Genomic DNA, 13,448 nt, shown 5'->3' with positions numbered 1-13,448 from the left:
TACACACAGTTAATGGAATAAGTCTACGGACTGCAGCAAATCTACATGAGATTACATTTGGCTGTAAAGACTGCACACAACTCTAATGAGATAAATCAATCCATATCAAAACTCATCATAGTGTGTATATTCAAAATGTAAACATAATAACCGCAAAAAAGTCATGAATGTTCATGTTATACTGTAAATATCATGTACAGGATTATCCAAAGCTTTTCCTAAAGCAATTACACAAAACACGTTAAACTTTGTTCCTCATTCAGATCCCTCAGGGACATGAGGCAAGCCTCTGAATCCATCAACGTTCTGCCTGCGAATTCAAGTTTCTAAAATATCCTCTTTTCTGGGAAAGCAAATGTTTTAAATAACATATTGGGATGGGTATATCCCCTGCGTTATGTACAATCATGTTGACCCTCTCTTGAGTTCCCTACTGGGTTTTTTAATTTAGCTCCAGCCTCACACTAATCTAGTGTTTATGCAGAGGGCCTGGCTTGTCTCTTGATTGACAGTGGCCTACAAACCCTGTTCTGAATTTAGTACAAAGATCAGTGGTGGCAACGTACCATGTTTTGTAAATCCATAGTTATAACCAGACTATTTTTAATGTTTGTGATTGGAGTGGAAGCCTTCTGCTACACTGGTGTAGAGCTTCACTTGTAAGTGCTAACTGAGATCCTATCACTAACATCCCAGATGTTTATTGTACATATTTTTGTATGTGGCATGTGTGGTACTTGGATTGTGTGAGTGAGCCAGAGTAATGAAGGACTGCTGGAACCATTTTAGATGTCCCTGTGAAAAAGTGGTGAGATTGTTTTCCTAGACATTGGAAGTGTATTGCTGCCAATAGTAAAGTTGGAGGGAGGACACCTAGACACTGAAGTGGGCAGAAAGGAGACAAGGCTCCTTTAGTAATTCAATTAGGCCCTTTGCTGAGTGGATCTGCACACTAGTCCTCCTGTAGCGCTGCCGTTTGGTAGATGGTGGGGGTGAATATTGGACTGCAGTCTCTGTTGTTCATGACAAAATTGATGCCTTTGATGAGGCTAGCCTCTTGTCTTTCCATCGATTACTGTTCAATGTGACTGATGACAGGCAAGTAAAAAAGGCTCATTCTTTTTTGCCTCTGGTGTGGGTACCCCAGGCTGAAGACTACCTACTGTGAGAAACATCACTCCACACAAAGGCTGTGTCTGGGGTGCAGCTTGGAAAGCATATTTGACATGAGAACTGCCTTAAACTGGTTTTAAACATGCAGATAATGGATCCACATCTCCTATCTGCTTTTATTGTATAACAATGGGAGTCGTTGTCCTACTTGTTATTCCAATTCCATGTACTCTATGACCAAGATAGAGAACCTGAGCTGGTGTCTACCTCAAAGGAAGCATCACAAGGGTTAGGGGACCTCACCTTAAGTCTTGTTGTGCTGGAATTAGCTGTTCATCTACCTTGAGGTGCCTAGAAGCCAACATGCCTCATGAGAGACTGATGTTAATTTTATTCTGGTCTAATTAGACATTTAGTCATACCTACATATTATGTTCCACATGGACCAATAATGGCATACATGTTGAGCATTAAAGTTATCTCACACTTATGTTGCCAATTTGTTTTTAAAAGAACACTTAATTTATGCCTCTTTGCAAAAAAGTTTAAAGTAAATCTTTAGCCTAGACTTATGTTTACTATGCTAGTAGAACTCTGAAAAAATAATTATGTGATTTCTCAAAAAATGACCATTTAAGTTGAAATTGGAATTTGTACAAACCCATAATTTACCTGTCAAATCCACAAAATCAGCAATGTATCTTCTGCTGGCCAGCTGTAACTCCCTGCCCTTCTTTCAAAGCACAGCACTACACAGGCATTGAAAAACAAACCCAAAGTAAGTAACACTGGCAGTAGATGTGCTATCCTACTGTCTAAGCACTTCATTCCTGACTATTTAATTGCAGTAATTGAACCTTACTAAGCAGGCATTCCTATGTGTTTCTTTGTTTGCGGGTTGAATTTGACAAGGTCAATGTTAAGTACATATACAGCATATCAAGGAAGCCTCACAGACTTTGTTTTTTGGAGCAGGTGTTAGTGTCTTCTGCATAATTACCAAACTATTAATTACATAGCAGGTTTTTCGTTCTTCAGACAGAAGTGGATTTGAGTTTTTGTTCCGAACCTTCGAATATCCGCTATGCATTTTTTACTAGTTCTCTGCTGCGCCTTTGCTCCTCATTTAATATGTATTGTTTATTTTTTTGTAATACTCGGTTAAGTGCATTAAATGCAAACAACAGGAGAAAATCTTACATCGCATTAGTGTACACTTTTTCTAAATGTGCATATGATGCAACTAGTTTTTTGTATGTGAGAAAAATAGAGTCTAATATGATATCAACCAAATGTTTTGATATCAAGGCCACAACATTATGTGCTCCTTGTCAGGCTATTTAATTAAGCATCTGTAACCTCGAAATATGGTAGTTGACCTAGCCTTAGTCACAGTCATGTCCTAATCATTAGCAGACATTTCTATTGGTTGATATTCTGCACATAGAGCTGTACACTGGACATGAAATATATGTTTTGAATAATTTACTTCCTGCTGTCAAGGGACTGCCCCACCCCCTACATACAAGACAAGCTAGTCAGATATATTCCAGCGAAGATTTTAAGATCAGACAACCATATGCTATTGAAAATTCCCAAATTAAAGCTACATTGTATGAGATATTGGAGAATTTCCATTGTGGGACCATAGAGTTGGAATTCCCAAAACATATCAAACATAAATTGACCGTCATAGGGTTCAGGAAAGTGGCAAAACACTCATACATAATCTTTCAGTCCAAGTCACCAAGTGGCCTTCTTTCGTGATCTGTATAGTAACTCATTGTACAGAATCAGATTGAATACTGGATGAAATTGCACGTACAGATGTGTAGATCATGTATTGAAGATACATTTAAAAATTAAGGCTTAGGATCTGATTTATAGTTTGGCAGGCAGGGTATTCCATCACAAACCCTCAATCTGCTTTATTCTGAGATGGGAAGACTATCAGTTTTCCAAAGGTAGTGCCCCCAATGTCCCAACTGGCTTCATCATTGGAAAACTTACTCTGATGTCTTAACAGAGTCGGGGACCATCAAAGTAAGCACATTATACTGCCCACATTATTTAGAGCAGAGGTTCTGATGACTTTTTTGTTTGGTCTATCCTCACCAGGTAAAACCTAGTAGTCATGGACAACAAAAACAATAATAATCTTCACACCCTGGGAGAAAGTTCAGTTTTTTTTTCCAGGAACAAACTCCGCTTTTTGGAACTTATTTCTGACTCACAAAAATATTTGTTGAATGGTTACCGAATAGATAGGAGCCATCCGCCAAACTTGTAGTGACTCAGAGGAAACGCTATGACAGTGGCACAGATCACCCCTGGCCTTGTGGTGATCTCTAATTTTGGCAGGTGGCTGTCCATCAGTGTGGTAGACATAATATCTTCTGCCACGCTGACAGACAGCAGGGAGATGATTAATTTTCTGGTGAATCTTCTTTTTCATTTTTACTTTGATATAATTATACATTACTGTGATTGTACTGAGTAACAAAGGACTCCATGTCTGAGACTTTTAAAAGATTATGTGCCTTCTAAAAGATAATTTAATGGTAGACAATGTCCTCTTATCCCCTTATCACAGGCAGATTACTATTCCTGTGATCATGAATGAAAGTTTTGTGATTGCAATTCAAATTTTCATGACTCCCAGGCAATCTAGAAATTGGCAAGTCTTTCAAGTGAGACAAAGAGTAATAGCAAATCTGGTGGTGATGGTCACTCTCTTTCATCACAGTTCAATATGACAGAGGAATGCCACAAAGGTCTAAATTGACAGTTGAATAAGTCCACCAATGCACTTAACCATACCATATTGCAGATACATGGGCATTGACCCGTAGTTATGTCATGTTATACTTAATTTGTAGAGCGCACGTACACCAGGTTGACTTCTTGGCGCTACTCTGATGGTGCTGGACTGAGATGTTACTCATATGCCTGTCTAAATAACCATGCTTTTTCGAGTTTACGAAAAGTTATGAGGTCTTTGCAGGACCTAATCTCTAGAGGTAGGGAGTTCCAATATCTGGGGTGTTGAGAACCTTGTTCCACCAAAGCGTTTCAGTTTAAAGGGAGGTATAGTCAGGAGGTGAATATGGGAAGATCACAGGTTGCGGGTCTGAGTGTACCTGTCGATCAAGCTGTTGATGAATTTAGGGTTTCTGCCATTCAGAAATGTAAAGATAATGCATCCCACCTTGAAGGCGCAATTTTGGTTTATAGGGAGCCAGTGTAGCTTCTTCAGAAGAGGAGAGACATGTTGGCACCTGATTTCCTGGAAAAACCATCTGGCCGCCTGGTTCTGTACCAGTTGGAGACGATGGATGAGATAAGCCGGGATGCCAAAGTATAGTGAGTTGGCATAATCGATGTGGGATATCACCATAGCAAGTACTGTCTGTATTTTTGCTTCCTGTGTAAGGAACCTGCTGATTTTCTTTATTTTTTTTAGTTGAAAAAAGCATGTTGAAATTATGGATCCTACTTGAGTTTTCATGGTAAGATCATTATTAATTATGACTCCCTGGGTTTTGACAGATGTGGAAGGAGTGGGAGGCTGCCCCAGCTATTTAGGCCAGAAACAGGAGCTCCAGAGGTTCAGTGAGCCTCCCGTAAGAATCACTTCTGTTTTGTCTGGGTTTAACTTCAGCTGGTTGCTGTTCATCCAGTCACGGATGAATCGAATCGTCATCTGGAATACATGAACGGTGGTAGGGGAGTTATTGATAGGGAACACTAGTTGGAAGTCGTACGCGTAGTTGAATCTTTGAACTTTCCTTTCTTTCAGGACATAGACATACAACCCCTGCTGTGGTACAGAAGTTGAAGAGGTTTTCCATATGGTATGGACATATCCTGTAATTCAGGGTTATCGGGGGTATGTGATGGGATACATAGAAATTGCTATCAGCAGCGCAGAACTGCACAGAACTGCAGCCGATTTCTTGGACCTATATACATGATCCAGGAGGTACAATATGGGTAGTAGGGTCCTTGACCTAGCCTTTGTACTGACCAGAAAAGTGATTGCAGAAAGCGAAAGAAGACTGCTCCTTTGTTAGATGGATGGGAGACGCTATTCGATGGGCCAGTGCCGAAGGTGAAGTGCTTAAGGGGGAAGTGTGCAGATATGCCCAATTGTGGGGCAGTGGAACGAGGTTGACATATGAATTTAATTCACAATAGGAACAGGATGCAACATCCCAGACCTATTGCAGCATGTTGGAGGAAATGGACTACCCAGCTTCCTAAATGATTGAAATCTGAATAGACGGTAATAGAAGTATTATTGTACAACCACATGAAGTTAAATTAAATACTTGTATATGTATGGTCAACCCAGACACAAGATTATGGAAACAATACATGGCCTAAAGTATGCTACAAGTTATAGATGTTTATAAACTGTTACTGTGATAATAATTGTAAGGATCATAACAAGACCTGCAGACTTTAATATACCTGTAATAATAACAGTCTGGTTTACTGGGAGAGGTGGAAATTAAAACTAATAAAACCAGAGTGTACAATAAAGAATGGATCTCACTTATGTACTAAGTAAAGAAAGTGAATTCAAAATATATGACAATTTTAAACAGTGTACAATTTAAGGTGTATCTCGATTTTTTATAACTATCCACTAGAAAATCAGGTTGTATACATTGCATTATGTATTTCAGGGGCTCTATTAGCACTTAAACAAGCTTATATTAACAATATGAACATGCAGACATTGTTAAATTTTTAACCACTGTCCTAATAATCCCTAGAACATACTTCCCCTGATTGGATCTTAAAGATATTCTTCTTAGCTCTCTGTTCAATTACACATTATTGAAATGAGTATTCCATGCGATCAATATTCCTAGAATCTAAAGTCTGACACCCTTTTTTGAAGCAATAATATTTATGCAATGACAAAGCATGCGGAAATATCAGTGCTATATCGAGGGAACGCAAAAGCACTTTGATTTCTCATTGTCCATTGATTTAGTTTCAAATCATATACAGATCTAGAAATCTATAACAATTACACACCACTTTATTTGAAATTCAACAGGCAAAACCAGCCCTTATAGCGCTCTCAAATATAAGAATTGATGTAAAAAATATAAAATTAAACATTCAAAAGATGAAAATCCTGCTTCTTTTCCCCAATCAAAAACCTACAATTCCCAAATGAATAGAATTCAGTCATCTTGTTAAGTGCTCTGTCACCCAATTTTTGGGCCTTATCTGAAATAAATAAAACCATATTAAATGAAAATATTGAAAAGCAGAACACACAAAAGTGTTGTTTAGCATCAGTGGACTAGAGCTGGAACCATCATATTTTCTAAATATGTATAAGATGTTCACTTTTATTCAATGCATGTCAATATTTCTAAGGTGCTATTCCGAAAGCCTGGTATCTCTCTGGCCTTGGCTCTGGTGTGACTGCTCAGTACAGCACACTGATGCACTAAAACAGGAATATAATACACAGCTTATTTGTCCACGGTCAGCCATGTGATGAGAGCCGGAAATAACTGATTTTCCTCTTGAAAATTAGGGGACAGAGTTTTTTAAGCTATTTATCATTCACATCAATTGGATATAATCAATATAAATTTAGCCTAATTTTCTGAAAATAAGGATTCCAAATCCAGCAGTTAACAGAATTTAAAATAATGTTGTGAATTTCATTTCTGTACTGCCCATTCCATTATAACAGTATTTTTCCCGTTGGCTTCTCATCGATATTTTGAAAATATATATTTTTAAATGCAGCTTACCTGTAACCTTTAACTGAGTTGTACGCCTAACCAGCTTGCCGTCATACTTCAGTTCACACGTATAATTTCCGCTGTCGTCTTTCTGAACCTCACGTATAAGAAGTGTGCTTCCTTTCTGGACAATTGAACTTCTCCACATTTTTGGCTGACATTCCTGAAAGAAAAAATATTTTGTAGAATTTCGAGCACATCCCTGTAAATATATTATATATGTTCTTTATGTAGAAAAATTTGATACATAGATCAACTTGATAATAAATGACAAAAATAATTTGAGTCAGGTAAGTGCAGTAACTGACCTAAACTTCAATGTTGTGTTTTATGATTGCATAGGGGCCATGGGTCTAATGACAGTGAAATGCTACAAGCTTTTTAAAAGTCATGCCATATATTATCTTCATTTATAAGGCACAGAGAATGTTATCCCTTGCCATACTTAAGACCAAACAAATAAAAAAATTCCTGGTAACCTATACTATCCAAACCTTAGCAAATGATGGAGGAAAGAAAGTCCCTTCATGGATTCCAAACTATCTTGATAGTTATCACTTTGATCCTATGTGTCAGAGGATCCTCAGTGGGACACTTAAACCTAATAAGAAAATGGAGGAATTTTAGCGATCTCAGTAGGGATCTTCGTTACTGGAACTTAGCTGGTCAGTAGACTGGGGCAATTACAACCTTGAATGCTACAAACAAATCCGAGGAAGCAAGATGTTCTAAACACAATAAAATATGGAAACGGTCCATTCAAAGTGCTGAGAATGGTAGTTTTCATAAGGCTAACCAAAGGAAACATTTAAAAAAAGCTATCTGGTCTTTGGGACTGTAGTAACAAATATGGTTCAGAACTCCATCATTCCGAGGGTCCTGGCTTTAGCGCCGACGGGGATGGCAGCGGGCTGATCTTACTCCGGACCGAGATAAAGTCTCATCTGAAGGGCGGCCGATGGAGTGGTTTCCCGACAAAGTTTGAAGGTAGATACGGCTGTCGGTGTGTCCGCTAAGCCTAAGGACACCTTTTTTGCCTCGCAGTTATCGTGCAATCTTCCGGAATTCATCTTTATTATGCAGCACGCTTGCTGAGTGGAGCGCGGCCGCCATCTTGCGTGCTTCGCGGCTTCATCTCAGCTCAACAATCGGTACTATGAAGGTACGCCACTTTCGCTAAACATATGAAGTGCACAATGGCTCCTTTACTATTTTGACTTCACCTCCAGTTTTCCTGCGATTCAACTACATTATGCAGCGCATTTCATATATACAGCGCAACCGCCATCTTATGTTCCAATAAAATGCCTCATCTTTGGTTTCTCCTTACCGTGTTTCTTTTTTCTTCCGCTGAGGAGATTGTGTGTTTGAATGAGAGCTTTCCGCTGCTTTACAAAACCAATACTCAATACTTTGTTATACTCCTGGTTTTGCCTCTGCGAATATTTTTCTGACTGATTTCTGCCTCCCTAAAGTCTTTTATGTGCCAACATTTTCTGTCAGAAAATACAGTTCTTCTTAGGAACACTCTATATGCAACACCCAGCTATATTTTTAAATAGTCTCTATTCTATGTGGACTTCTAATATGCTATGCCTCATTTAAATATGCCAATGCTGACAGAGTCAGTGGTCACGCTTTAGCTGTGTTGATGCAAGGAAACTGACTTTGACGGCTGTTGTATGATTCACACTTTGTTTCTCTTACGCTGTGCATTTTGGAAAGTCTCACATTTTCAGTTTTCCTATCTATATTTAGCCTTCTCCCTCTCCTGGTAAGAAAATAACTTTAGCAAATATGTCTTCCTCTCGCAAAGATTCTAATCTGGCTGCTCCTCCTAAACGACAAAAGAAGGAACCCAATTTGCCTACCAAGTCTCCACTACCCATTACAATGGAAGACCTCATGGTAGAGATAAAGTTGATTAAATCTTTTGTCATTGATACTAATGCTACTTTTCAAAGGTTGGATGAGAAATGGTCTAACTTGGATTCAAGAATGTCTGCGGTGGAACAGATGATTAGTAAAACTCAGGATTTGTTACCTCAAGTTCCAGCCATGTCCAAAGAGATAGCTCTGCTCAAGACACAAACAGAAGATTTGGAAAATCACAATAGACACAATAACCTTTGTATTTATGGCATTCCTGAGGGAGAGGAAGGGTCCAACATGCAGGCCTTTTTAAAATTACACATTCTCAATGTACATCGCATCGGTCCTAATCTGCAGATTCTTCTCCTTCATCGTCAGTAAATTGGCCCAGAGGGGTAATTGTTTTGTTTTTGGAATATACTGAACTGTTAGCTGTCTTTTTAGCAGCAAAGTCTAGGAAGCAGATGCTGTGGCCTCAAGATCCTTTGTTAAAACCTTTACCCTCTTCCCCTTTCATCAAAGCCTCCCATGTTTACAAGTATCTACATTTTTCTTCTCCTAGTCGCCCTGAAATAAAGTTGAACTTTTATGGGAATCCGATCTACAACATTCCCTCTCTGTTGATACATGTAACTCCATTTGGACACGCATACATCATACCTCTTGTAACTCTAGCACCACTCAGACCCTTTATTATTTTTATCATAGACTATTTTTAACTTCATTATCACTCTCCAAATATAGTTCACATTTATCCCTGAATTGTTGGGTATGTCCTTCTACTCCCGGCTCCTTTATGCATTCCTTTTTTCTTTGCCATAATATTGCCCATTTTTGGACTAAAGTGTGTGAGTCAATTTCCTCTATTTTACTATTAATTTCCCTTTTGTTATATAGGAATTATATATATTGAGGAAGTAACTTCTCATACTGGTTTGGTTCTCACAAGGTGGGCATATTTGTGGACATGTTAATTGCTATTGCCCTTCAGGTAATCACCTCTAATTGGAAAGATGCCTCTAAGGTTTCCTTCTCCGCCTGGTGGAATCTTCTTTGTTATCTCCATAGACCAGACAGAGCTTCTACCAAAACTTCTCGACAACTTATTTGAAAAGAAGCCCTCTGGTCTCCATTCACTAATTACTTATCTGCATCTGCATTACGTAATCAAGACAGTTCTTTTGTTTATCAACCTACATGAGTATTTGACTCTTTACTTCTTCTAGTTTATTTCTTTCATATGTCACATGTATAGTTATTACTCTGTGTTTTTTAAACTAAGGTCATTGGTATAAGATTAATATTTCAATATTATGTTAGATGAAGATATTAATACATTTGCAGTTTTTTCCTTTCCTTTTTCTCTCTCTTTTCTTTTCTCCCTTCTCTGTCTTTTTTCTTTCTCCTACTTTTTCTTTCCTACCTTTATTTTTCTTTAAGACTTTGTCTTCTCATGAATAATTTAAAAACATAAAATGCTATTTACTCAGTTCAGTTCAGTTTATAACTTTATTCGAATGTTTAAAAAACATCATAAAAGTATACAGTTTAAAACATTACATACACGTGGTACTCAAAATACAGAAACAAAAAATAACATAGTCACATGTTGTGGGAATAGCTGCACATAAAATTACGGGAAAACCATGCTAAGTCTAGCTCTAATAGATTTCAGAATAAAAGTAGCAGTATAAAAACAGATATCTGGACTTGAAAGTGAAAAAAGAAGCCTCAGAGCGCTATCGGTGGTGTACATATTATATTTAAGGAACATAGGCTTGAGGTAACAGATGCGTAGTGCTTTATACAGAGGACAGAATAATAGAAAGTGCATTGTGCTTTGTTTGGTAGAGTCATCACATGGACATGGGGTTACTGGATGTAATTTCATAGTCGGGAAAGCGACCAAGTTATGCACTATACCTAGTCTTAGCCTTGAAAGAACGAACTGATGGGACTGTCTATGGATAACTTTGAGGTACATTGGAATACCCCAGCTATCATCATTCAAGGACAGGTGGAAAATATGTGTGGAGTATTCCCTGGTGGCATGACTTCGCACATCCGATCTCGCCCTAAGATAAACATTTTTTACTTCCAGTTTGTCTAAGGTGTTCATACTAGTAGGGTCATTTCCTAGGTCCATGTCAAACAGATCTTTAACAGTCATAACTACGTATTTTAACCATGGAATACTTAGAACTTTATCCAAGAGCAAACAGTCTTTGATGATATTTCTGGTGAATGCTGTTTCCGGCTTGGAGAAAATGGATTTCCATACCAACAATGGCCTTAACCCTGTAAGGTCGGACAGGTAATCCAGATCCAATTCCGAATGGGTTAAAACAGTAGATGCCGAGGTGGGGAGACAAAGCAGCCGTTTAATGAATTTGTTTTCTTCATTTTGCAGGGCCTTGGCATTGCAATGTCCCCATACCCCCGAGCCATACAAAGCTATCGAAGTACATCTGTGCTTGTATATAGTCAACATATCAACAATGCGGCGGCTTCCTACTTTGGTGGCAAAGCGGAAGACGCCCGAGGAAGCTTTCCCCATTCTCGCTTTAACGTTTGTTTCCTCAGGGGCCCAAGATCCTCTATCGTTAAATGTGACCCCCAGATAGCAAAAATTTGTGACAGTTGCAATATGGTTTTCCTTAAAAGAGAAAGGTTTAAAAAGTTTCGGCTTTTTCCCACACACCATGACGAACGTTTTAGAATTATTAATTTTGAGTTTCCGTTTCAATATAAAATCATAGAACCCATCCATCAATTTTTGTAGGCCTATAGGAGTCCTAGAAAGGAGAACTGTATCATCGGCATACAATAATACCGGTATAGGGGAACCTCCTACATGGGGGGCATCAGCATGAATTTGTTTTAGTTCTTGTTCAACCGAGTTAATGAAGAGGGAAAAAAGCAACGGGGCTAATACACAGCCCTGTCTAATGCCAGATCTTACTCTGATCTTCCGAGTGCACTCACCCTCCGGGCCATAACGAATTTGGGCGGATAACTTAGAATAAAGTGTGGCCAGGAAATAGATAATATCGGGGGGGGCTCCCATGCCCAGCAGAGTTGTCCATAACAGGGCATGGTCGACCAAATCAAATGCGCTTGAAAGATCTGCAAAGCACAGAAATAATGATCCCGGCTTGGCCTTGGTATACTTCCCTATTAAAAGGTTCAAGTTAATACATTGTTCGATCGTGCCAAGGCCCTTTCTAAAGCCGTATTGGGATGGGGCAAGAATGTTATTATCTACAGCCCAATCTTCCAAGCGTGCTAACAGGACCCTACTCAAGATTTTAAGTGAGGAATCCAAAAGGGAGATAGGGCGGTAGTTCTTAGCCTCTCCTCTATCCCCCTTTTTATAGATTGGAATGATGATGGATTCACCCCACGTGGAAGGGGTCCTGTTATCCATAGCAGCATTAAAGGCTATGGTCAGTAGTGGGCTCCAGAGTGCTGGATCATATTTGTATAGGTCGATCGGCACCCCGTCTGGGCCGGGGGCTTTTCCCCCTTTGCTATTCCTTAAAGCCAAATCCACCTCATCGGTCGTTATTCTCGGGGAATCAACTCGGGTGGTGCAGATGATGTTATCATTGGCTAGGGACTCTCCAGTTGGATCAAAGATCCCTGAGAAATGGGCCACCCATCCCTCTTCACTAACTTGGGCGGTGAGGACAGGGAATTCCTCTTTTTGCAGGAATGGGCTATTGATGGTGCTCCAGAATAGTTTACTGTCCCGGAGTGCTGCGGCTTTATTCAGATCTTCCCAGGCTATTTCTCTAAGTTCTTGTTTCCTGGTTTTGAGCACATTTTTATAAATGGCCCTTAGGGATTTAACCGCATCCCTGTCTCTCGGGGTACTTGAAAGGGCGAGTTTGAGGGATTTTAGTGCCCTTGTACATGCTTGGTTAAACCAGCCCTGTGTAGCCTGCCCTGATTTGGCCTTCTTTGAAGTGAGTGTATTCTTAATTATGATACCCAGATTCTCGAAGTTATTTATAGATTGTGCGGCAGGGGCTTCCATATCAAGACAACTGAGTATCATGTTAAGGCCAGCTTTCACCACCCTCCGATGCAAATTCTCTGCTTTTTCCCCACTCCATTTTATGCGGATCCCATTAGGTCTACATGGCCTGATGTCATCTACAACCCTACCTGAAAATACATCCCTATGGAGCTCGCAATATAAAACCATGGTAAGTGCATTGTGGTCACTCAGGTCGTGATCTATGATCTGGGTAACCGAACAATGGGGAGCTACCCGATTAGAGATGATCAGGAAGTCAATAATGGAGGTGGTGTTTCTCCCCGTGAAGGTAGGCGCCAGGTTGCCCTCATTATCAGGTGCATGTTGATGGATTGATATATCAATTTTTAACATCAAATTGTTAAGGGAAGTGCCATATGGAGAGTGTAGAAAATGCAGTAAATTTTCCCCATTTTCCCCATCATAACCACAGGTAGTAGAATATGAGAGGGGGCAAGTTCTAATATTAAAATCTCCTCCCCAAACAATATCATAAGATACAGCTGTTTTACAGAGAATAGAATCCAGAGCCGATTCAAGTTCGTCTACTACAGTGGTGCTGGAGGGGTCGAAAGTATTATTGTAGTGGTTGATCAACAATAGATTACGGTCCCTGCCTATCAAAATTTCCAAAATTTGCAAAT

General features: G+C 39.3%; 1 protein-coding gene across 2 annotated transcripts in view; it reads right to left on the bottom strand.

The window, feature by feature from the left end:
- IL1RAPL2 (interleukin 1 receptor accessory protein like 2) overlaps positions 1-13,448 on the bottom strand; it is a 1,345,334-nt gene that overhangs the window by 1,141,668 nt on the left and 190,218 nt on the right. For both annotated transcript variants that reach the window (XM_086966750.1, XM_086966749.1), the window contains exon 3: positions 6,900-7,053. In XM_086966750.1, coding sequence (XP_086822876.1) covers positions 6,900-7,053 — 154 coding nt within the window. The remainder of the gene's footprint in view (positions 1-6,899; positions 7,054-13,448) is intronic.

The sequence above is a fragment of the Lissotriton vulgaris genome, chromosome 4_1 (assembly GCF_964263255.1).
Source record: "Lissotriton vulgaris chromosome 4_1, aLisVul1.2, whole genome shotgun sequence".
NCBI lineage: Eukaryota > Metazoa > Chordata > Amphibia > Caudata > Salamandridae > Lissotriton > Lissotriton vulgaris.
The sequence above is the reverse complement of the archived record's forward strand: the minus strand, read 5'-3'. Positions and strand labels throughout refer to the sequence as shown.